The sequence below is a fragment of the Ovis canadensis genome, chromosome 22, assembly GCF_042477335.2.
Source record: "Ovis canadensis isolate MfBH-ARS-UI-01 breed Bighorn chromosome 22, ARS-UI_OviCan_v2, whole genome shotgun sequence".
NCBI classification, from domain to species: domain Eukaryota; kingdom Metazoa; phylum Chordata; class Mammalia; order Artiodactyla; family Bovidae; genus Ovis; species Ovis canadensis.
In genome coordinates this window covers 38311734-38336722 of record NC_091266.1, presented here as the reverse complement: position 1 = coordinate 38336722, position 24989 = coordinate 38311734, and the positions used below count along the sequence as shown (strand labels likewise).

Genomic DNA, 24989 nt, shown 5'->3' with positions numbered 1-24989 from the left:
GATAAAACATCTGAGAGCAAGAAGCCCACTGTAGTCTTCACTCTCCTGTCCTAGTTGCCTCTCCCCTGGCAAGAGATGATAGAAGTTGCTAGGATATTTAGAGTGACCTAGTAGTTAGTGTGTGTAAAAAGGGGACAGAAGGATGAATTTTCTCCTTGCAGATTGAATGTTGGAGTTCCTAGCCTGTCTGCTTGAATAAAGCCTAAGTGTCCCTACAGACCTGAAGAGACTCTGCTAGAAAACGATGAAAAAAAGATCCAGCTCTCTCCCCTATTTCCTCTCATTTATGGATGACTCAAGTCTAAGGACGGAGAAGGCAATGGCACCCCACTCCAGTACTCTTGCCTGGAAAATCCCATGGACAGAGGAGCCTGGTAGGCTGCAGTCCATGGGGTCAATAAGAGTCAGACAAGACTGAGTGACTTCACTTTCACTTTTCACTTTCATGCCTTGGAGAAGGAAATGGCAACCCACTCCAGTGTTCTTGCCTGGAGAATCCCAGGGATGGTGGAGCCTGGTAGGCTGCCGTTTATGGGGTCGCACAGAGTCGGACATGACTGAAGCGACTGAGCAGCAGCAGCAAGTCTAAGGAAGCTACATTCCTAACCCCATAGGAATATGGTCTCAAAACCAGACATCCAAAGCCTTGTGCTAGAATCTTCTAACATGGAGAAACCCATCAGACCCGAAGAACTCCTCAGTAGGTTGGTGTACCTACATATGGGGCTCCTGATCTCTGGGTCCAGCTAAAGATCTTGCCTCTTTCACCCAAAGAGAGTCAGAGGCTGATAACACAATCACTGTAGCATCTCTTCCAGCTTACCTCTGAGCCATTTTCCACCTTCACTTGAAAATTTGAATTTGGTCTTCTGACCCTATCTCAGATTGAGGTCCTAGATAACAAACTGAAAAATCCTCTAAGTAGGCCAAAACTCCCTACTATCCTATCTCCACTCCTATATACCTCCAGAAATTAATCAACCTAAAAGCATGAATGGAATTGTGTGTTAGAGATGAGGCGAAGAGAAATGACAATGCCCCAGCCCTTCTAACCTCCATCATTTTACTAAGCAAAGCATCTTCCTCTTAGATATTAGTACTGAGTGTCTACATAATGCCTAGGAATAGAAAGATGAGGAAGATATGGTCCTTGCACCCTAAATCTTAGCATTATAGGGAACAACACATAAACTGATCTCTTCAATATGATGGGTAAGGTAATAAGATCTACACACAGGAGGGTTGTGGGAGCAAAAGGCTGGACTTCTGGCTAACCTAGGTAGCCTTGACAAGTCTGGGAGAATATAGCCTATGTAAGATAAGAGAGCAGACTGACAGGGAACTTGCCCAGGTCTCTGAAGAGTGCCCAGGCCAAACCCTGAGATTCAGCTAGAATCTCCTTTAATTTTACAGGGTGGGTGAGGAATAAGGGAATCATAGTTAAGTTACTTGTGCAAGGGCACTTGGCAATGTTGCAACTGATGGCAGGATTAGAATGCTGTTTTAATTTATCTCACTCCAAACTCTCCACGAAGCTACTTTCTTGGAAGAGAGGGAAAAGGGGCTTGGGGAGGAGTGGCAGCCGAGAGGAGCAAGAGAGAAAGATGGAAGGGAAAAAAGAAAAAGAGGATCAGAAACCTAAGTTAGTCTTTCGAAGTGGCAGAGGAGTGAGACAAACAGAAGAAGCAAAGTGGTGGCGAAGGAAAAAAAAAGGCGAGAAGTGGGAGGATTGTAGCTGAGACAAAAGGGCAGAGAGACAGACAGCGACAAGTGGAGAAAATCACCGAAACTTGAGCGGCAACGAAGTCTGAATGCTGAAACCGCGCGGTCTCTCCCGGGCTGTGCGCACCCCGCCCCCCACCTGGCTCTATCCCCCCGCACCGTTCCACTTCGCTCAGGGTGGTTGCCTGGCCCCATCTCGCAGCCTACCCGCCCAAGCTCGGTGGGGATACCCAGTTCACGCAGTTCTCCACGAGCGCGGTTTCAGCCACGTGGAGAAGGGGCGTGGCCCAGTTACTGAGGCGCGCCTCCGATTGGCCAGGGGGCGGGGCTGTTGGCGCCGCGCCGGACGGACCCCGCCCCCGAAGGCGGGGCCATAAAATTCACAGCTGGAAAGGGTGGAGCCCCGGCAGTGCAGCTGGAAGGGGGCGGGGCCCGATGCGCGCGGCTAGCCGCTGCTGGCTGGGGGCGCCCTGGGCTGCCATAAAGTGAATGGGCGCTGGCGGGGGGTGGCAGTCCGCGGCGAGGCTTTCTCTCTCGCAGCGAGTCCGGGAGCGCCGGAGCGGAGCGGCGGCCCGGGGTTCAGGGGGGCGGCCCCCACCCCGGCCGGGTGCCCTGCCTCTGGCCCCTGCTTGCCTTCCAGACTGCGGCCGCCGCCGCCGCTGCCGGGAGTCTGCCTGCTGCGGGACTCACTGTGAGTGCTTGACCATGCGGGGACAGGGGCTTACCGGGCAGAGGGGCCATGGCCGGACTTCGGGATCCCTAAAACAGGACCTAGGGCTGCTGAACTGTAGAACGGTGCCTGAGGAGCAGGTCGAGACTGGGAGAACGGACTGTAGACCGGGGGCCAGGACTTAGAAAAGGGGAAACTTAGAGCCGGGACTCGGGGAACCTAGTAGGGGAAGACTCGAGGGATCCGAAGAGAAGTCGGAGACATGAGGTACGGACAGGAGTTCTGCGAAGCGGCGCAGCGTTGGGAAACCAATTATCAGGAAGCGCCCTGGGATCCCGGGGCGCGGGGCCGACAGCCTGGGTGCTAAAGGGGTTGTGGCCAGCGGGGGGAGCTGGCGGCGGCCGCCCAGCAAGGGGGCAGTTGGCAATGCCAGACGCCCCCGGGCTGGATCTCAGATGCCAGGGCCTGGGAGCAGGGGTGCGTTAGTCGCACACGCTTTTCTTCCTAGCTGCTTTGCAGTTGGGATAGTAGCCGTGTTGTGAGAACCCGACAGCGACCGTGTCAGATGGCCGCTGTGCGGGCTGCAGGGCCGAGGTTGGGTAGTCCAAGTGACCAGACGGCGGGTCTGGCAGGTCCGCTTGGGGTGTCAGCGCCCTGATGGGTGCCGACCTGGGAAAGCCAGGGAATCGGACGGAATGTCCGCCGCGCGCGGTTCTCAAAGCGGACTCAATGTCCGGGGAAGCTAGGTTGGTCTCTCTAGAGCAGGCGCTTTGTCGGGCAGCGGTGGACAGAATGTCCCTGGCCGAGTGGCATGTTCATTTACCACGCAGCGCCTGCCCAGCTGCTGCGTATACGGTGGGGTTCGCTGTGGTGGGTTGCCTAGAATTCCAGTTCACACTTTGCAAACTTGTCTCTCTGCTAGGGGCTACGGGGCAGGGAGCAGGGACCGAGAGTGAAGGCTGATACTTGGCCTTGGGTTGGAGTGGCACCCGGAGACATTCCCTCTCCAAACTAGATTAGACATGTTCCGAGCATCACCCCGGACTTCTAGAATCCAGATTTGTGGAGAGGGAGCAATGGTGGGACTGCTAGTGGGAACCAAAAGTAGGAAAGGAAGGAATGACTCACAACGGGCACTGAGGGGAGCAAGGAGGAGCCTAGCACAAGCCCCTGACAGCTTCAGTTCCGTCACAAACTCAGTCACCCCTAATTCCAGTACAGCTGACCAGATACCCCACCCTAGACTCTGCCTGGATTTCAGCAGGCTAGAGTCTCCTTTCCCACAGTGGGCAGGAGCCCAGGCCTAAAGAGAAAACTGCAGCCCTTTAGCAAAGCAAACTCTGGGGTCTTGTTTCCCTTTTTGCTTCCCCAGTCCCACCAATCTCCCCACCACCCTGGTGGCTGAGAGAGGTGGGAGGGAGACACATGGGATCCAGACACTGGGATCCAACACAGGACCCAGATTGCCTTCTCTGGTTGGGAAGGATGTCTCAGCCCTACTCAACTACCTTATTTGCTTTTCCTACAGCTAGGAGAGGGCCCTGATTTCTTTGGATCCATACAATGACCGCCCACTCTGACTCCAACTCTTTAACCAGAACCCAGTTAAGCTGAAGGGAACAAAGTAGAGGGAACTCTCCTGATCTATGTAAGTAAGCAAACAGCCTGTTTGGCGACTGAGTTTCATGGGGACAAGTGCAGGGTAATATATTCAGCAATGAGTAATCTAAACAAAGTGGGTTCCAACCTTTCTCACCCTCACCACACTCCCCATACGTCTTCCCCACACTCCCACCTCCACTCCTTAATTTTAAAGTTCATTTATCACTGGCTAGGACATTGTTTTCCAAACTCTTTTGTCCCTCATCCCTTTTTGATAAATATAGAGTCACATCCCAGTTACTCCCCATCACATTTTGATACCCTTTTCAAGGGGCTTGTGCTCCTATTGTCTTTGGAAAATATTGAAATTATGGGTGAAATTAAGGGATCTGAGTCAGTAACGGAATAGGGAAGGCATTACAGATGGTTCTCTGAAGACCATAGCCCTAGATTCTGCTTTTGCCAAAAAGGCAATGGCATTATAATAAAGATGGCTGGAAACAAAGGACAGAACCTTCTCTTGTCCCTGCATAAAGCTGTTTAGCTGATTGCATGCCTGGTCACTGGCTCTTAGGAAGAATGTCATGGACCTATCGAAGGGTCAGAGAATGGTGGCAGAAGGAGGAGCTAGGGGCTGCTGGAGAGAGCAAACTTGAAAGTTTAGGCCTCTGGAAAGTGAGATAGGATGGAAATCCACAAAATAAGGCAAGACCTAGATAAGCAGATTTGTTTGCTCCCCAGATCCTGAAACCAGATATGAGGGGGCCTCTTAGAACTGGAATGATGCAAGCACAGGATGAATGGGAAAATGTTCCTTGGCACACAGTGGGCAGCAAACTTCCCGAGCTCATTTCCAGGGAGGTGGTAAAGGCAGGAAGTAGAAATGGAATCCCTTAAGGGCTTGGAAGGATCAATGCATGTTAGAGCCGCAAACGGTTGCTGGGGTGGAGGGGGTGAGGAGTGGCAAGAGCTCAGTCCCTGGTCTTAGGAGAACTGGATTAGAACCTCTTCAATCTCTATAACCATGGACAAATTTATCTTTTTAGAGGTGAAATGGAATGGTCATTCCTGGCATTTAAGGTGGTTGTAAGAGTTCAACGAAATCATGTATTTGGAAGCCCCCTTGCAAATGGAGAAGAAACACAGAAATAAGAAACATTACTGGTATTATTATGCTCAAACTGTAGGTCCACTGTAAGCACAGAATCTTCGTTTGGAAGGGTGCATCTCAAACCTTAGATCAGCCTGCTAGCATCCGTGGTCCAGCCACAGGAAGATTCTCAGTGACAGATGGGACACCCTATCCTAGACTTCAGATGCCAGCCACTATCCCCATCCCTCCCTGAGAAGAGTTCTAGGGAACTCCCCAAATGCCTACTCTCTCAGACCAAATATCCTGATCTGATCTGATCCCTCCCTGCCTCCAGCTCAAGGATGTGAATATGGGCCCAGAACCCAGGTCCGGGAATGGAGGGAAAGGGAGGCATGCTGGAGCTAAGCTGGGGGTGAGCATAAGAGAAACACACTACCCAAATCTTTTCTTCTCCATTCAATCTCAGTGATGCTTCCTAGCATGTAGGGGAGGCAACCAGCCTGAAGATGGCAACTAGGTCCTGAGCTTTGGGAATATCTTGAGTGTGTAGTCTCTGGTCACTGACAGGGACCCATGATGAGTGATAGGGAAACAGAAGAAAAGACATGGGCTGAGAAAGCCACTCTTAGAACGCTCTCCACTACTTTTCCTCCCCTGAGGCCTTCTTTACTTTTCATCTGTCAGTTAATAGTTTCCCCTTTCCTATTTCTCCCCTGCCCAATCCATTCTGCTCATCATTGCCCAAAAAAGATCCCAAAGATACTGCGTTTATGTCACTATCTGGCCTACATGCCTCCAGTGACTCCCACTGCTTGGAGCACTGCTTCTCAGTAGCAAGTTGGGGCAGGGGGGCAGGGGCAGTATAGGAGTGGGAGTGGCATGACTCTGCAGGCTACACTGGGCCCATCTTCCTGTGCGGTGATGTCACTTGAAGATGTCTCTTGGAAATTTGAAGAGAAAATACTATTTTTGTATTAAATTATACAGAGTGAAGTCAGTCAGAAAGAAAAATACCAATGCAGTATATTAACGCATATATATGGAATTTAGAAAGATGGTAACGATGACCCTATATGCAAGACAGCAAAAGAGACACAGATGTAAAGAACAGACTTTGGGGCTCTGTGGGCGAAGGTGAGGGTGGGATGATTTGAGAGAATAGCATTGAAACATGTATATTATCATATGTGAAACAGATCATCAGTCCAGGTTCATGCATGAGGCAGGGTGCTCAGGGCTGGTGCACTGGGATGACCCTGAGGAATGGGATGAGGAAGGAGGTGGGAAGGGGGTTCAGGATGGGGGACTCATGTACACCCATGGCTGATTCATGTCAACGTATGGCAAAAATCTCTAAAATATTGTAATTAAACTCCAATTAAAATAAATAGATTAATTTTAAAAAATGAATGTGGGATAGAATGCAAAATTTACTTCCAATTTTAACATAAGGCTGAAGATCTCAAAGAAATTTCATACTGGCGGCAGCTGTTTCAGGTTGTGCCCCTAGTTTCCCATACTATATTCTCTCTTACTAGTCTTAGGGATTTTTCATAGAAAAGCTGAGAATTCTCTAGCCTACATGGTATCAAATATGAACCCCCACCCTTCGCCCCTCATTGGATGCCTCCTCAGCCTGACCATTTTTTCCTGATGATCTCCCATTACCCCCACTGAGACCCTGGCTCTTTTATTTAGAAGCTTCCGCCACCTTCTCTGCCTCTCTGATTTCCAGAGCAGCTACATTCTCTGAGCCCCAAAATTTGATGCCACCTTACATGGGCTTCTGTGTCTCTGAGCTTCCACCATCTGAGAATCAGTCCCATGCAGTCCATCATTTTATCCTATCCTCTGTTTGCCTCCCCAGACTGTAAGCTGTTAGCAGTTAGGGTCTTGTACCCTTGTACTGTTCTTGGGTATCTCCTCTGTCCATGGGATTTCCCAGGCAAGAATACTGGGGTGGGTTGCCATTTCCTTCTGCAGGGGATCTTCCTGACCCAGGGATCAAACCTGCATCTCCTGCTTGGCAGGCAGATTCTTTACCACTGAGCCACCTGGGAAGCCCGATCCCTGATTTACCCCTTGATAAAGTAAGTGCATCAAATCACCAATGCCTCCACCTGAGTCTTAAGGTTTCCTCTTGGGGCTGTGAACCTTGTCCACGGCTGTCTTCCTTTGCTTTCATTTGCTCACAGCAACTCAGGAGACTAGACAGTGTAGATGCCTAGCATCCCTAATGTACATGAGGCTGTGTCCACTTAAGAGTGTCACTTTTAGTTTCAGGTTCCATCCTGTTTAGGGCTCTAGTTTATACCTATTCACTAACTTATTGCTGGCTGAGCTGAGCAACAGCATTACAACTCCATCCCCTCTTATCTTCCTTTTCATTCAGTCTCTGCAAGAAAAAGGTTTTCTCCATTTCAGTTCCAGAGTGTACCTTGTGCCTTGGCCACTTACAACTACTAGGGGGCTCTCTGGCTGTGGCCCTGGTCTACCCTTTGTCTTCAGGACAAAAGTGGGTGCACATGGAAGTTACTTTCTTGCCATAAGTTGTGTCCCTTAGAAATCATGGCCTCCCCACTATAGCCTCTCTGCTCTGGGGCAGTCTCTATTCTCCACTTTAATTATCTTGGATATTTTGTTCTTACTGTGGTCCATGACAGCTTCCTGTAATTCCATGCTGTATCTCAGAGTCAAAGGTCACCTGCAAGCCCTCTATTCCCTAGGGCTGGGATTGTCACCTTGAAACCAGTGGTACTGGGCCATGAGTCTATCCCCTGCAGGGCGTGTCAGAAAGGCTGGGGTGGGGCAGGAGGCCCCCTACCCCAAGACCTGGACTCAGCGCCACTGTTATCTCTCAACTCTCTCTGGTCTTTCCTGGTGTATCCTACCGGCATCAACCAAACCTGTGGCTTCCATACCTACTGCTTATCCCTGTCCATTGAGTGAGGCGAAGTCCCTGGCTGCAGTCCCAACTCCCCAGCTTCCCGACCTCCAGCAGTTTGGGGGAGCTTAATCCTCAGCCAGCCTGTCTCCAGCTCAGACAACAGCTTGGCGCCCCCAGCCTCTGCCTGACCAGCCCACCGGACACAATCTGCTAGAGGCCTCTGCCCCCACCCTCTCTCTCTCTGTTGCCTGCCTAGCATTAGTGTTCCTGCTTTTTCAGCTTCACAGGCAGGGCCCATCTCAGCTGCCTTTCCTCTTGCTGCTATTACTAACGCAGTCAAGAGTCTGAAGCCTTCATTCTTTCCTCTCCTACCCATCCCGGGTCCTCAGATTAGCTCCCAGTTTGGGCTACTCCACCCATGTGACTATTTCCTTATTGACTGGGTGGTCTTTTATGTTTTGAACAGAGTGCTCACAACACACATATGCATCCCTCTCTAAAATGCAGCATACTCACCTTTATTCACGGAGCAATTTTTCACTGGGAGACAGAATCTAGGGGGGTGAACCAGTCAAGCAAAGGCAGAGACAAAAATGATACCTTCTTTCTGAGTCTATCCTGAGCACCTTACTCAATGCCCAACATTATTTCAATAAATGAGAAAAAAACTTGGAGTTTGACCCCAACTTATTTTTAAATGTTATGTTTTATTTTAACCTCTTCACAATACTGAAGAGAGGTAGAGAAGGAATTATAATCCTACTTTTACAGATTAAAAAAACATGCCCAGAGAAGTATGACCCACAGCTAGTAAATTGAGGATCCAGGACATGAACTCAGATCTTTTGAATCTAAATCTAGTTTCTTTGGGGTATACTGGATTACTTTCCCCGGTCGGAGTGGGATGAGGGGGCTTATCACTTTCTGCCCCCACCACGACCCCATACTATTCTTCCAGCATTCTCATACTCTCCCCACCTCAGCCAAACAGGCTATCCCCAGCAGCCACTGAGCATAGACCACTTCGCTGGCTCCTCAGGCTTCCTCCTCCCCCACAGAGTCCGTAGTTCCTGGGACTGAGAGCTGAGGTTCAAAGGGGCCAGGAAGGGGGAGGGGGGGATAATGGCTAGCTCCAAAACAGCCGAGGCAGCTGTCCCTGTCACAGAGAGAGGAGTCTGTGTGACGGTGTGTGTCTGTCTGCCTGAATGTGGGGGCACATGTGTGGGAGAGAGTGTGTGTTTGTATGCCTCTAGCTCCAAGTCCAAGTGCTTATTTTGTCTGAGAGGGGGCCTGTATTTGTCTGCATGTGTGTCTGTCTGTCTTTGGGAACACACAGCCTGAACTCTGCTTTCTCAGTCTCGTCTTTTTATTCTGGCCGTTATCTTTCCTCACTCTGCCTCCCTCTGCTGAAATAAAGGGTGAAACCAAGACACAGGTATGGAATGCTGGGGGAAGGGGGAGTTTGGAAAATGGGAAGTCTGGAGCCAAAGCAGACTGGAAGGATGAATGGCAATGGTGGAATTCAGCTTTTCCTACAGGCAAACCCAACTGTCCTTCTTTTCCCAGCTCTGCATTGCTCCTGTGGGCCTCTGGAGAAGTCAGGGGTGTGGTTTGCAATTTTGAGGGCATCTTAGGGTATGAAGAGATTTCAGAGCACCCCTTTTTCCACCTGTTAGTTCTAAGCCTCCGCAGCTACTTGGGAAGAGCTACTAGTCTAGGCTGCTCCTGGTCCCTCCCAAGGGCCTCTCCCTTCTATAGGAGCATCATCAGCCCACTCCTAAGCCTCTGACTCTGCCCTCAGACCTGGAAGGCGAGGGAAGCTGAGCACTCCCATCCCTGGCCTGACTTCTCTCCTTCCTTTGGGGTTCCCTTCAGCCCTGCTTCTCCAGCCCTAGGAAAGGGTCCAAGGTCTAGTCCTCTCTGCCTGTGGAAAGAACAGGGACTGTTTCTCAGCCTCCTGCCTTGACCTCTGTCCCACTCAAACTAGCTTGGGGCGGGGTTGGGGGGGCAGCTGTCATGTCTGAGCTGGTTGGAGGGGGCATTACCATGTGCAAATACAGGCTACTGCCCATCTGCGCCTCTCTTAGAAAGGCTCCTAATCAATTCAGAGCAGCCAAGTGACACACGTCTCTATCTAGGCTAATCCGCCACATTAATGCCACCTTGCACAGCCTGCATTAAGTCCCTCTTAATGGGGAGGCAGATGGACCCCTCCTACATAGCTCTTCACCCCTGCTCCTTGGTCCTTAGCCTCCATTGGTTCTCCTCTGACCAAGAGGCATCTGGAGTCTTGAGCCCACTAGTGTCCCTTTCCCTTCCTCCCACCAGAGGGGGCCTGGGAGAGCTAGCAGAAAAGGGGACCCTGCAGGGGGAGACTTGGAGGAGGACCCAGGCAGGCTCCTGGGCAATGTCAGGTGAGATTTGGCATGGGGAGTAATGGTCAGAAGTGGCTTTTAAGAAACCTACACCCACAGCCTGAGGTGGGACTGCAGGAGGGCGTGGGAGAGAGTGGTGACTCGTGGGGTGCAATGTACAGAAGCAGACAAGATTCTTAAACTTGTTTTTGATCCCAGAACCCTTTCTTCAAATGAAGTCTCTCCAGAAAGCATAAATAAAACCGACGAAAGCAGGGCTGCCCTAGTTGAAGCTGACCTGAGTAAGATCAGGCTAGATTTCTATCCCTGAGGTTAGACCTGAGTTCCAGTCCCTGAGGGAGTTTGCAGGGCAGGGAGGACCCCAAAGAACACAGTTTGAAAAAGCAAACAAAAGTATATCTTAGGAATCTCACAGACCTGATTCAGATCATAACTCTACTACTTACAAACTTTGTGATTTTCATCATTACTTCATGTCTCAGTTTCCACACCTAAAAAAGGGTGATCATACCTAACATTGAACCATTCTTGTGAGGAGAAATAATGAGGTGAAGGCCCATAGACAGTACTCATAAATGATAGCAGCAATTCTCCTTACAGGGAAAGTATCAGGCCCGGTTCAAAATCAAATCTGTCCCATGGGAGAGTGAATAACACAGGTTCAGACTGGCTGAGAGGCACGTTTGAGTTTATGGGAATATTTGGGCATTCGTGTGAGAAGGAATTTGATTTTTTAAGGATGTGGTATGTGGTATGCAATGTGCTATAGTGAGGTTTTCATTAATTCAATGATTATCTATTGAACACCAACTGTACCAGGCAGGGTTCTAGGTGCCCAGCATGGAACAAATCAAAGTCTAGTGTGTATAACTGTGTATGAAACCTCTGAGTATGCACCTTTCCCCACTTAGGCTGCTGTTTCCCCATTCTAACCTAGGGCACCTCAGATTAGAAGGATAGCTTTATGTCGGTGGCTGAGAAAGGGGAAGATGGGGAAACACTTCTGTACTGGGAACCAGATAACCTGGAGATTTTATTCCCATTAACCTGGTCTGTGTCTTCTCTTACCTTCAGAGTTCTCGAGCCCCCAATGGAGTTCGGCCTGCTGAGCGAGGCAGAGGCCCGGAGCCCGGCCCTCTCGCTGTCAGATGCGGGCACTCCCCACCCCCCACTCCCTGAACACGGCTGCAAGGGCCAAGAGCACAGCGGTGAGCGCGCCCCCTTCTGGGGGTGGGGGAAATAAAAGCTCCATCCCTAACCGGGTGGGACCCGGGAGTGGGAGCCCAGGTGCGAGTGGGGGAGGGAGGCGCCCAAGGAGGAAGTCCCCGAGCCAGGGAATCTGCGCAGGCAAGGATGTGCTGTGACAGCCCCCACCCCGGCTCCCAGATTCGGAGAAGGCCTCGGTTTCGCTCCCCGGCGGCTCCCCCGAAGACGGCTCGCTGAAGAAAAAGCAGCGGCGGCAGCGCACGCACTTCACCAGCCAGCAGTTGCAGGAGTTGGAGGCGACCTTTCAGAGGAACCGCTACCCCGACATGAGTACGCGCGAAGAGATCGCCGTGTGGACCAACCTCACCGAGGCCCGCGTGCGGGTACGCAACCCCGGCGGTCCCCCTCCACCACCACCCTCCCCTCCACCTCGGGCCTCCCTCTCGCGGGCCGCTCAGCAAGCAGCTTCGGAAACGGCAGCCTGTAGTTCTGCCCTGCCTGCCCCTTCCTCCGACCCAACACCCGACGTCCCTCGCCCAGGCCCGCTGCCTCCACGGCCTTCTTTCCACTAACCTCCAATTTCTTCTCTTCCTCCACTCTCTCGCCCTAGACGGAGCGCTTTCTCCCCTGGCACTATCTCTGGTTCTTCTCTTCACCTCTCCTAGACCCCCCTCCTGCTGTCCCCGCCACCCCCGATACTGTCACCCCCGACTCCGTCCCGCATGCGCCACCCCGGGCCGTTGCTCCACCACCCCATTCTCCTCCAGCCACCTCATCTTTATACTCCGCCCGGCACCGGACCCCGCTTGGAACCCCCCAACCTGGGCGACCGGTCCACCAGCCGCCTTGGGGGTCCGGGTCCTGACGACCTTCCTCCCACGCCCGCAGGTGTGGTTCAAGAACCGGCGCGCCAAGTGGAGAAAGCGCGAGCGCAGCCAGCAGGCGGAGTTGTGCAAGGGCGGCTTCGCGGCGCCGCTCGGGGGGCTGGTGCCGCCCTACGAGGAGGTGTACCCCGGCTACTCGTACGGCAACTGGCCACCCAAGGCCCTCGGCCCGCCGCTCGCCGCCAAGACCTTCCCGTTCGCCTTCAACTCGGTCAACGTGGGGCCTCTGGCTTCGCAGCCCGTCTTCTCGCCACCCAGCTCCATTTCCGCCTCCATTGTGCCCTCGGGCGCGACCGCCCCAGGCACCGTGCCTGGGCCCGGGGCCTTGCAGGGCCTAGGCGGGGGGCCCCCCGGGCTGGCTCCTGCCGCGGTGTCCTCGGGGGCCGTGTCCTGCCCTTACGCCTCGGCCGCAGCCGCAGCAGCCGCCGCGGCCTCCTCCCCCTACGTATATCGGGACCCGTGTAACTCGAGTTTGGCCAGCCTGAGGCTCAAGGCCAAACAGCACGCCTCTTTCAGCTATCCCACCGTGCCGGGGCCGCCGCCGGCCGCCAACCTCAGTCCGTGCCAGTACGCCGTGGAACGGCCCGTCTGAAGGGCGCTGCCCGCCGATCATCCCTGAGGGTGGGGCGGTAATTCACGGCCTCGACGGACTGGGGTCGTTTTGACTGGCTTGCCCCCGCCCTCGGGGTCTGAGAGGAGAGCTGGGCAGTCGGGGTTGGGGAGGCGGCAGGTTCAGGAGAGAGCCTTCCCCCACCCCCAGGCCTGAGGGGTGGACTGGGCCCTTAGTCCGAGACCCTGGGACTAAGGCCAGGAATAGGGACCAGTTCCCCGGGGGCCAATTCACCTTTGGCCCACCTAGCCTTCTCCAGACTCCCTCTCCCTGGTTTTCAAAGATAAATGAAATAAACGTGCGCGGACTATCAGAGGCCTGGTGATTCAGAGTTTCGGTTGAGCTCCCTCCCCTCATCCTTCCCCATTTTTAAAGGAGAGCTGGGTTTACAGGAAAGATGTGCGGGTCCAGGCTTCAAGAGCTTCAGTCCTCAACCCCTCAACCCCTCAACCCCAGAATGGAGAAGCCTGGGGATTCCCGGAGCCAAGCGGCGCACGAAGCGTGCGTGTCTGTGTAGGGGAGGTGGGCGGTGTATGGCTTGGACAAAGCTGGTACTGCAGCGCCGCCTCGTGGTCTCAAGGAGGATAACTGGAAGGTCAGCTTTGAAGTCAAGTGTCAATTCTGCAATTTAGGAAGCCAACGACTTTAGAAATTTACTCCACCTTTGCGCATCTGTTTCTCACTGTTCCTATGAGGGGCTTTTGCCTCTAACAGCAATAAAATTCTGGTCTGTAACAGACATTTATTAAGTGCCTACCAGGCCTAGGATTCTTATTGAGTGTCTCTGTGTGTGACTCTCAGCCTTCCACACACTGTTGTAAGCTTCTCACCCACTCATCATCCGATTGCCAGCAGCCCTCCTCCATCACAGCAGTCCCCTCCTTCCTGTAAATCCCCAAACCCTGAAAACCTTGTTGGAGTCTTTAATTTAAAAACAGAGCAAGAAGGAGAAAGATTTCTGGAAACATAAATAACTCAGTTTGGGGGAGCCTCCTTAGTCCCACCCCCATCCCAGGGCCTGCTTGGCCTTCACATTAACAACAGAAACATCAAAGTACTAGATCACATCCCCACCCCAGGGGTGATAGTTCTTGACTGTCATCATCTCCTGCCACCTTGGAGTATACATCCCATGGGGAAACCATATAGGAAAGGCTTCCTAATCATTCCCTCAAACCTAAGCTCAGCCCCTCAGTCCCCTGGGGAGGAGAGAGGGCTTGAGGCTTCTTCTCTTTCTCCAACTACTCACTGGCTCTTGGTCTTGGCTTTGATCTTGGGAATTATGTAGTTTTGGTGGAAGAACTTGACAAAGAGAACAAAATAGGTTGCATACAAGATGAAGGACCAGAAGAAGTGTTCCTCTGTGGTGTGGCATCCCTTTTCCTGTCTCCAGATATAAGCCAGGATACCGACAGTGGCTCCTATAAACATCTGCAGGATCTGCAGGCTGGTGACGAGCATGGGAAACCATCTGGGGGACTTCACTTTAGCAGCCTTCAGAGTGTAGTAGGTGTACATGACGGCATGTACACCAAAGTTCATGGTCATGAACCAGCCGCCTGCAGCCACCTTGTTCTTGTATCCAAAGCTCGAGTACACCAGCACTGTGCTGTGGTGGTACCAGTGCACAAAGATGAGTGGCCGCTTACGCAGGATGATGAAGGCTGTGTCTCCTGGGAGATGAGGAGTCATAGCTGACATATCACCCAGTGTTGGGACCACCCTCCGAACTTGATGTAGGGGCACAGGGGGAATTTTCAGGACAGGGAGACGGGTCTTTATGGCAGAGAATCTGAAGAGGGGCTTGGGTGAGAGATGTTTTTAGGACCCAGGGGTGGGGAAGGAACTCTCCATGTGATGGGTAAAGGGGAGGGCTTAAGGAGGGATGCAACTGACTGGACACCAGAGAGACAAAGCCTTGCCACTCACCAAGTTCAACGACCTTGCTGAGAACAAACAGGAAGGACCAGAATTGGATTATGGGACTGTTGATGAAGGAGGAGAAGCATATAGTTTGCTTTGGGCTCCCCCTAAGTAGCAGGGTCCCCATGTAGCCCCACATCCTCACTGTCCCGAAGATACTGAAATGGAACAGAGGAAAAGGGTGTAAGGGTCATTCCCAGGCACCTTAACCCTTGGCCTAGTCAAGTCACTGATCCAAGTTCCACCACCTCCCCACCCTTCCAAAGGGGTCACAGCTTCTGAGATCCCAAGGCCAACTTGGTAAAGCCAACCAGTAATCTAGAAGATAGAAGACATGAGGGCTGGGGAGGGACCAGGGAGTGCTAGAGGCTGAGACTGAAAACTGAACTAGGGAGTAGGGTTCATAGGATGGGTAGGAGCCTGGAAGGAGACAGGTGGCAGGATAGGGGTGATCAAAGGAGTCTGGGGGGAATATGGGAAGAAGGGGCTGGGGAAGTTATTGGAAGGTCTTGGGAGAGAGTGTTAGATGTAGAGAATATTAGAGGCTGGGGAAATTGTTGGAATTATCCAGACTCAATGAGCACAAGAGGTCTCATGAGAGAGAGGAGAGACTACTAGTCTAGGAACTGGAGAAGAAGGAAAACAGGTGAGTGGAACCTGGGGAGAGGAGTCAGAGCTGAGAGAACAGAATAAGGAGAGAGTTAGGGGGCAACTTGGGCAGTTGATGCAATTGAGGTTTTTAGAGAGCTTTTAGGGATAGAATGAGGGTCTAGGGTCTATAAGATAGGTTGGAGTGGGGAAAGTCTTACCTGAAGACTGCAAGGCAGAAGGACCAAAGGATGAGAGGTCTCTGCAGGTTGAAGCCCTTCTGTGACTTCATGTAGTTTTGCCCCACGAAGATAAGCAACAGGTAGATCAGAACTATGGCGAATGAGGTTGCCCTGGCAGGCAGAAGGCAGAGCGGATGGGCTTATGGGTGGGAGCTGGTTAGAGGAATGCCCACTCATACCTCCAGGTCAGTGCTCTGGATTGGAATCCTACTTCTGCCACTTACTAGCTGTGTGACACTGGGAAACCTACTTCCTTCTCTGAGGGTCAGTTTCCTTATTTGTAAGAGGGGAATAACACTCCTCTCCTGACAGTGTTAATATATGTAAAGTACTTTACACAGGACAGCAGCTATAACCAAGGTTCCTGGGGTTGGGAGTGGGTGACAGCTGCTGGTCCATTTCTAGAAGCAATCCAAGGCTGTGATGTACAAAGAATGTGGCAATAGCTTTTGCCTGTTTGGTCATAGCAAATTGGCTGGAGCTCTGAGGGGCTCTAGGGCAAAGTCTGAGGAAATTTTGGAAGAGTATCCAGATTTTGCCTCCTTCTCCACAAGCAGGGATGATGGAACATTTGAGGAATAAGATGATAACTGTGAAGAGCAGTCCTCAGGCATCAGCACATGCACGCATGCGCACACATGCAGCCACAAAGGATGGAGAGTCGTCTATAAGGTGGGTGGGAGTAGGAGTTCAGATCAACCCCATTCTTCAGAGACCAGTTCTCACTACACTTTTCCCCGCTTGGTTTCTTTCTCCTCCCAAATTCTTCATCCCATCTTCTTATTTCTGCCTTTCTTTCTTCCAGATCTAACCTCTTTGAGGTGCCACACTACCTGTACCTTGGACAACAGGGACGTGAAGCCAGTACTGGGGAATCCGATACATTTGCTCCTTAGCAAAATCTCTGTGGGCATTCTGTCTCGCCCTCCCCCATTCCACCAATCCCCCCCAAATAGCGGTCATCAGAGTTGGGCCCCTAACATGGCCCTTCCCCTTCTACGAGTCTCACCAGTACTCCTCCAAAAAGGGCCTCATGTCCCGGAACAGCTCGAAGTTGTAGGGCTGGAACATCTGCTCTATTTCATCTGAGGTATTCACTGTTGTGACCATTTCGTTTTGCAGTCGCTGAGGCCGGGAGCTGGACGAAAGCTAGGGGACGGAGGATGGAGAGAACCTTGGGGGCAGGACTGACTAGATCCAGAACCCAAGGAACTCCGCAACAAGCCAGAGCCTCAGATGCAGGCACGTGCGCTGCAGTCCAGCCGGCTTCCACAGCCGCGGCCACCGCAGTATATAACGCGAAATTGCAAAGCAGCTGTCCTAGGCGCCGCGGCCCCCTCCCTGCTCCCAGCCTTCATCCAATCGCAACAAAGATACCCCCCAGTCCCGCCCCTGGGCTGCAAGCCGCTCTCTGATTGGTCATTCTTAAGGACAGCACCCCAGAAGCCTCCCACTACCTTAGACCTTCGCCACCTTCCCATCTTCTCGCACACCTCAACTCTGATGTGCTTAGTTTAGCCACTGTGGCTTTGGAGTTACTGGGGTGTGACAGGCTTCTCCTGGCACTGCCAACAATAACCTTTGCCTCAGTTGGTTTCAGTTCTGACCTATCTGGCAATGAGGAGAGAATGAAGGTGTCCCCCGTTTCTCTGGTGCCCCCATTCGGAGACAGGGTGTCAGTTTCCCGCCTCCCCAGACCCTGGGAAGAAAACCAGGCTGGGGATGAGGGGAAAGGGCAGCAAAGAGCCCTTCCTTCTGGAAGGCTTCCTTCTGGTCTGCAGTTGTAAGTGGGAGGGAGATGAATTGTAACGAGTTTTATTGTCGAGGTAGTTGGTGTTGATGTTTGGAGAGTGGGTTGTTGAGGCTGTTGTTTCTTTACAGCTTCCTGAATTCCTGCCGGCTCCAGCCTGATACTCAGTAATAACCCTGGGAAGGAAGTGGGGTCACCCTCTGGGCTTCTGGGATTATTGTCTTCAGGCTTCCTGGAGACTGCCAGGGGTTTATAGAAGAGGAGGTGATGCTCATCTCCCAGTATCCTGTGGTTCTTCCCTAGTCTATGTTTATCTAATCAAATCTACTTTTTCCTTGCCTGTGTACCCAGCCCCAAATAAATAAACATTTAAAAAATTTTAAGATCTTACTCATCTGTCTCTTATTTCTGTCCTAGACTTTATGAAAATGAGGGGCAAATACAAGGCTTGAAGGCAGTTTGAGACACGATGGAGATATGCAAAACAAATGCTAAGAGAAATAAATACAAAATATTTAAAATCATGAAGCGGCTATAAATGGTTATGTGCAATAAGACCACAGGCTCTGTAACCAGAGGACGTAGGTAGGAATTCCAGTTTCACTTCTCAGCTACTGTCTGAGCTAAGGGTGAGTGGGAAGTCCTGCCATGCTAGCTCAATGACTCCCAAGTACATCCCTTTGTCTCTGTTTTGTGTCATCTTTCACCTGATTACTACAGCCAGCACCTCTTCATAATTAGTTGACACTTCCTTCTCTAATATAGCACTTTCTATTGCATTAGGGGAAAAAAACAGTACCCAAACCTGGCATATCACCAACCCCAGAGCCACTGACCCAGTGCATGCATGTATGCTAAGTCACTTCAGTCGTGTCTGACTCTGTCCAACCCCATGGACTGTAGCCCGCCAGGCTCCTCTGTCCATGGGATTCTCCAGGCAAGAATACTGGAGTAGGTTGCCATGCCCTCCTCCAGGGGATCTTCACAACCCAGGGATCAAACCCGAATCTCTTAGATCTCCTGCATTAGCAGGTGAGTTATCTACCATTAGCGCCATCTGGAAGACCCCTCTGACCCAGTGTGGCCTCAAACCATACTTTGAAAACCACTTCCTTCCATCCTCTCATCCAAAAGAAGGTTCTAAAACCTAAATTGGATCATGTTACTTTCCTGCTTAAAACCTTTTGTGGTTATGGATTGCTTCACACATAGCCTGACACTCAGAAGGTGATCAGTGCATATTTGATGGATTAATGAACAAACAAAAGAATGAGCAATGCAAGAATAATTCCATCTAGGGACTTCCCTGACAGTCCAGCGGTTAATACTCTGCACTCCCAATGCAGGGAGGGCAAGCTGGTTAGGAACTAAGATTCCACATGCCACACATGCAGCCAAAAAAATTAAATAAAAAATAATAAAAAGAACATAGTTGTGATCACCTGTTGAGATCATTAAAAAAATTTTTTCTTGAAAAAGAAAAGAATTCCGCATATGTATTACACGACGTGGATTCAAATGCCTGTACATATTAACTAGTCCCATGATTTTAGGCAAGTTACCTAACATTCCTCATCAATAAAATGTTGAGAGTCATACTTGCCTGCCTGCCTCACAAGGTTGGGGTCAGTCTATAAGCCAGATAACGTCAATGGAAGGATACTTTGGGGACTTCCCTCATAGTCCAGTGGTTAAGAATCTGCCTTCCCACACAGGGGATGAGGTTTGATCCCTAGTCAGAGAACTAAGATCTCACATACCTTATGGCAACTAAGCCCAAGTGCTGCAATGAGAAAGCTAGTGCACCACAATGAAGACTCAGTGCAGCCAAAATAAAATAAATGAGTAAATGAATAAAATGAAATTTAACATTTTTTACAAAGAAGGGATACTGGGAACTAGATACAAGGGAATGTCAGGGTGAATCATTTGGGGAGGTTTACAAATGCATGTAGAATATGAATATTCAGTTCTGGGTTTCTCTCAAATATTTTACATTGCTTTTATCTGTGAAGTTTAATGGTAAGACTTGAGTGAGAGGTGTGTGTAAGAGCAGCAGAAGAAAACCCTCCAGAAATTATTTCCTAGGGGAAACCCTCCCTGATCTTTGGAGTTGGTCTGCTACCCCTGTTACATATCAATTGCTCTCATAGCATGACATTTCTTTCTTTAAATTGAAGTCACTCAGTCATGTCCAACTCTTTTGAGACCCCATGGACTATAGCCTACCGAGCTCCTCTGTCCATTGGATTTTCCAGGCAAGGGTACTGGGGTGGGTTGCCAATTCCTTCTCCAGCGGATCTTCCCAACCTAGGGATTGAACCCAGGTTTCCTTCATTGTAGGCAGACGCTTTACCATCTGAGCCACCAAGAAAGCAAAGAAGAGAGTGGCCCATACAGGGACTCATTTCATTCAATGAGAGCTTATAATTATGATTTCTTGTTTAACACTTGTTTCCCCCACTAGTCCTTGAGCTCTATAAAGGCAAAGAATATGTCTACCTCTTATTAAATACCAAAATTGCTGTTTAGTCGCAAATTCATGTCCAGCTCTTTGTGACCCCATGGATTATAGCCCGCTGGATTCCTCTGTCCATGGGATTTCCCAGGCAAAAATACTGGAGTGGGTTGCCATTTCCTTTTCCAGGGAATCTTCCTGACCCAGGGATCGAATCCGCATCTCCTACATTGGCAGGCAGATTCTTCACCTACCAGAAACTTCTTTCTAAAACATACAATAGCTCCTGTCATTCCTCTTTAAGAACAAAATATTCGAGACTTTCCTGGTGGTCCAGTGGTTAAGAATCCACCTTCCAATGTGGGGGGACAGGAGTTCCATCCCTGGTTTAGGAACTAAGATCCCACATTCTGTGAAGCAAATAAGCTCCTGTGCCACAATAAAGACTGCCTGTATCACAACCAAGACCCAATGCAGCCAAATAAATAAATACTTAAAAAAAAAAATTATTCAGGAGCAAGGTCGGATTCCTGAGGTTAGTCCTGACTCTTCCTTTCCAGCCAATGTCCCATCATTCCTCAGCTCCAGCATCCCATGTCTTAGCTATAATGGAAGAGTCATAGCCCCATAACACAACCACCATATTATCAGACTTTTCAACCTGTTGACCTCTCTTCATATTGTCCCCTCTCCCCATACATCATTTTCTCAGCTGGACAAATCTTATTCAGCCCTAGCTCTAAAGTCACCTACCATGCAAAAGCCTAATCTTTTTCAGGCAGAGTCAACCCTTCCCTTCTTTGTCTTCCACCCACAGGCCTTTCCCCAAGCAGTTTGCCAGGACTGTGCTTCTACTGAGAGAGTACAGCTACTCTTATATTTCCTATACTATCCTGGTTCCCCCACCCTATTCCAAAGGATCATTTTTATTAGGTCTCTGCCCCTTTGAGGGATGTACACAGCTCCTAGCACAGAGTGGGCACTCAGAATGTCTGTTGCTTGGAATCGAGTAGGCACCTAACAGGATAAACAAGTAATAAACAATATATTTATTTTTAAAAAGACTCAACTTCCTTAGTAATTAGGGAAATACAAATTAAAGACTGTAAGTATAGTATGGTTCCAAATAACAACCATTAAACCAAGTAAAAATTAGATACCCAACGCTGGTCCAAGCTTTGGGAAACAGATATATTCACACCTGTCTAGGGGCCAGGTAATAATCCTTCTAGAGGCACACTTAGGTAACATTTGGCAAGAGCCAACTGGCTTTCTTTTGACCCAATCTCTCATCTAGTAATTTAAAAGCCAGTGAAACAGAATAAAAGAAAAAAAAATCTCTATGTACTAAAACACATCATTGGGACTCAAAAAAGCTGCAAACAACCCCCTAGTGAAAACTTCAATGATTAAATACTAATATTATAAAACAGCTTGCTGCTGCCAGAACATGGAGAAACACAAAACCATGTTTGCAAAGTAATGTGAAAGAAAAACAATATTTAAAACTATATGGCCCAACAACTATTGAGCCTGTTCTCTAGAGCCCGGGAGCTACAACTGCTGAGCACATGTGCCACAACTACTGAAGCCCGTGCACCCTTGAGCCTGTGCTTCAAAACAAGAGAAATCTCTGCAATGAGAAGCCTGTGCATTGCAACTAGAAAGCAGTGCCCGCTTACCACAACTGGAGAAAAGCCCGTGAAGCAATGGAAACACAGCACAGCCAATAAATAAATTAGATATATACATACACACACACACATACATATACCTGTATGGCCCAGCAGCATGGTGATCCTGCTACTATAGCAAATAATGATAGCTCGTCTCAGATGATGCCTGATGTTAGCATGCAACAAAGTACCATGCCCCCACCCCCATGTGCAGGCCATGCAGGGAAACAGTGCCTCCTGAAACTACTTCTCCGGCCATGGGATGCCTTTCAGCGCACCTTTCATTGGTGCACCCAATGGAAATCAGATGTTCTGTGGTCAGAATCTAGGCTTCCCAGTCAATAAGGATGTCACACTAACAAACCCATTGTTGGTCAACTTATTGCAGAGTGATATCTCTGCAGGCAATTTTGGGGTAAACAATAAGCAAAGTAACATCAATGCAAATAAACTGAAGAAGAAACCCCCTTGGTAGAAGAAAAATAGTTAGCAGAATCCAAACACTCCAGATACTCACCCAGCTGGTCTGGAGGAGGCTGATAAGCAGCCATTACCTGGAAAACAAGGAACTAGCTTGGAAAACTCAGGCCCTAAACCGCCAGAATTTTCAAGCTGACCACCAGGCCCTTCACAGAGTTTGGTCCCAAAGGAAACTCCAGCCACAGCACTACAGGGGTCTGTTCCCAGGTTAGAACTCAAGGCAAATGCTGCCATAGTGTCTGGACAGAACAGTGAGCCCAAAGAGGTAATTGAAAAGTCCAAAACTCCAAGCCAAAGAAATGCCCAGACTGAGGAGCCAGCTTGTGGCTTCTGAGAATATGGAAAATGGACATGGTGAGCCATCCTCTGTGCTTCAGCCTCTAGGTCTACTAAAGACATAACCAATGTGGTGCAATCCAAGCAAAGAAAATCCGAGTAAACAAGCTGGATGACAACGTGATATTTGTAAATGTGTGTGAAATTTACAAAAAGTGATTTTGAGTTGTGACTTTTTAAATCCATTTCTATACGGTTAGTTATTTTGACAATGTGGTCCTTCTCCTAGTCCCTGCAACTTATTTCGTAAAGTACAGGGGAAAGCGGTTATTGAACTCTCTTGATGTTGCAAGATGAAGTTCAAGGTTTCTAAAATGTTGCCACATATTGAGCAGAGCTAATGCAATTACATTATTAGTTTTCACATTTCTTAAGCAGTTTAGAGTACAGGGTAATCTTCTCATGATGTGCTGTGGAAGTACTGTGTGTGAATAGCAGTCGTAGGGCAGAAAGAATCTTCTCATTTGGAAATGTTGTAAATAATTTTATTATGTAGTGTTTTGGATGTATTTGTTGTAGAAATGGACCAATGAATAAAGGAAATCTAAGGTTTTTTAAAAACAAAACAAAAAACCAAAAACTGTATCTAGCTCATCCTCTTGTTGCCTCTGCTTTTGATGAGGGGCCCAGGTTGGCTGGTGGGAGGCCAAGAGGCCTGGGTGTGGTGCTCCTCACAGGCTCGGGCAGTTTGGGCATTCCCCAGTGCCCCAGGGTCTGTAGCAGATGGGAGTTGCATACCTATACTCACAAGAGGCCTGGAGAGCAGCTGTTTCTACCCACCAAAATGACCCCATCCCTGCAAGAATATTTACAATGGGCACCGATGATCCTCAGATAAAGTAGGATGGAGAAGCATCTGTGAAGAGAGTTGCTATTGATGCTTTTTACAAGGATGCCTATGAAGTCAGTAAGGCTAAATTTGAGAAGCTATAAACTCAACCAGCTGTTTGACAAAACATGACAGGTTTGCTGACTCCTTTGGCTTTGAAGAGATGTTGAGTGAGCACAGGAGGTCTGATAGCCAACAGGCAGTTACAGATGCTCCCTGGTGGTTACCTGTTAAAGGCATTACCTAGAGACACCCAGAAGGGCCCGACTCTACTGTTTGACCCAGGCCAGATCACCCGGGCTCCTGAAACCACACTGGGCACTGCACCTGGGCAGGGAAGTGGTTACCCATGAAAGTTGAGTGGGAATACTGCTGTCGAGGAGGTCTGCAAACTAGACATTTCCCCTGGGGCAAGAAACTGTAGCCAAAAGGCCAACATTGTACCAACTTTTGACAGGGCGAGTTTCCCATGACCAACACCAAAGACCACGGAGACTGTGTCTGCTAACGCCTTTCCTCATAATGGTTATGGTTTATATCAATATAGTAAGGACGCCTAGGAGTGGACTTCAGACTGGTGTGGACCGTTCACCATTTTGTTGAAGGAATGATTAATCCAAAAGGCCCTCCTTTGGGGAAAGACCGGATGAAGAAAGGTTATCCTGCATGCACCATACAGATATCGCTATGCTGCTCGAAGCCAGGACACATCTGGAATTCTGCTGTGCATCTGACCGCCTGCCCGCCACAGGCTGAGCCATGAAGTCTTCCTGAGTCCACCAAGAAGCAGTGTTTAACCTGTATGAGTCTTCCCTCAGAGTGCTGAACAATCGCGTATGAAAATTCCCACTCCAAGGTGGGTTACATAGCTGACTGATGGCTAAAGTAATCACACTGCAGACCAAATTGCTAATCTGCACCACCTTGTGTGGGGTTTCTCAGGTGGCAGTTAATGGGAAAGAACCCACCTGCCAATGCAGGAGATGCAAGAGATGCAGGTTCAACCCCTGGGTGGGGAAGATCCCCTGGAGGAGGGCATGGCAACCCACTGGAGTATCCTTGCCTGGAAAATCCCATGGATAGAGGAGTCTGACAGGTTACAGTCCGTGGGGTCACAAAGAGTTGGATACGACTGAAGCCCTTAACTTGCCCACATTAGCATGTGCACTTTATCATTTGGTGAATTTTATGTTTACTTTCAGAGAAGGCAATGGCAACCCACTTCAGTATTCTTGCCTGGCAAATCCTATGGACAGAGGAGCCTGGTAGGCTGCAGTCCAGGGGGTCGCTAGGACTCAGACACGACTGAGCGACTTCACTTTCACTTTTCACTTTCATGCACTGGAGAAGGAAACGGCAACCCATTCCAGTGTTCTTGCCTGGAGAATCCCAGGGCCGGGGGAGCCTGGTGGGCTGCTGTCTCTGGGGTCACACAGAGTTGGACACGACTGAAGCGACTTAGCAGCAGCAGCAGCATGTTTACTTTTGATAAAGAGGAAGGAGTAGAGGGAACCCTGAGTTTCAGGAGGCCTGCATTCTACCCAGGCTCTGCCCCTGGGGTTAGCCCCCAAGGTCCCACACTAGACCTTCTTGGGCCTCAGTGACCTACTTCATCTCTACAGTGAGGGGATGAGTAATATAATCTCTGAGGCTCTCTC

The 24989-nt window shown here is 49.9% G+C and overlaps 2 protein-coding genes and 1 pseudogene across 5 annotated transcripts; 2 read left to right on the top strand and 1 right to left on the bottom strand.

Moving 5' to 3' along the window:
• The first annotated feature begins 2124 nt into the window (after positions 1–2124).
• PITX3 (paired like homeodomain 3) lies at positions 2125–13823 on the top strand. 4 transcript variants are annotated; one of them, XM_069567372.1, is made up of 5 exons: positions 2125–2413; positions 3921–4040; positions 11424–11557; positions 11736–11938; positions 12444–13823. In XM_069567372.1, exons 3-5 carry the CDS (start codon positions 11440–11442, stop codon positions 13029–13031), a joined length of 909 nt encoding a protein of 302 aa, XP_069423473.1. In that variant the 5' UTR covers positions 2125–2413; positions 3921–4040; positions 11424–11439; the 3' UTR covers positions 13032–13823. The 4 variants fall into 4 exon arrangements, with proteins under 4 accessions (XP_069423473.1, XP_069423475.1, XP_069423474.1 ...); XM_069567374.1 differs by having other exon boundaries at positions 11717–11938; XM_069567373.1 differs by lacking the exon at positions 3921–4040 and having other exon boundaries at positions 2150–2413.
• A 133-nt stretch (positions 13824–13956) lies between these two features.
• On the bottom strand, positions 13957–17131 carry ELOVL3 (ELOVL fatty acid elongase 3). The gene is made up of 4 exons (XM_069567376.1): positions 16812–17131; positions 15782–15913; positions 14979–15130; positions 13957–14722 (listed from the first exon to the last, which is right to left on the bottom strand). The coding sequence occupies exons 1-4, from the start codon at positions 16910–16912 to the stop codon at positions 14295–14297; spliced, it is 813 nt and encodes a 270-aa protein (XP_069423477.1). The 5' UTR covers positions 16913–17131; the 3' UTR covers positions 13957–14294.
• Positions 17132–23225: 6094 nt separating this feature from the next.
• Positions 23226–24065, top strand: LOC138427932 (formylglycine-generating enzyme pseudogene; annotated as a pseudogene).
• Positions 24066–24989: the final 924 nt, after the last annotated feature.

What these genes read in the sequence shown, in the direction of transcription:
- PITX3 (XM_069567372.1), top strand. Translation starts at nt 11,440, where the DNA reads ATGGAGTTCGGCCTGCTGAGCGAGGCAGAGGCCCGGAGCCCGGCCCTC. An exon ending in CAAGGGCCAAGAGCACAGCG is followed by an intron (nt 11,558 to 11,735) that starts GTGAGCGCGCCC and finishes CCCGGCTCCCAG; the next exon opens with ATTCGGAGAAGGCCTCGGTT. An exon ending in TCACCGAGGCCCGCGTGCGG is followed by an intron (nt 11,939 to 12,443) that starts GTACGCAACCCC and finishes CCACGCCCGCAG; the next exon opens with GTGTGGTTCAAGAACCGGCG.
- ELOVL3 (XM_069567376.1), bottom strand. Translation starts at nt 16,912, where the DNA reads ATGGTCACAACAGTGAATACCTCAGATGAAATAGAGCAGATGTTCCAG. An exon ending in CCCTTTTTGGAGGAGTACTG is followed by an intron (nt 15,914 to 16,811) that starts GTGAGACTCGTA and finishes TCTGCCTGCCAG; the next exon opens with GGCAACCTCATTCGCCATAG. An exon ending in TTCTGCCTTGCAGTCTTCAG is followed by an intron (nt 15,131 to 15,781) that starts GTAAGACTTTCC and finishes GTTCCATTTCAG; the next exon opens with TATCTTCGGGACAGTGAGGA.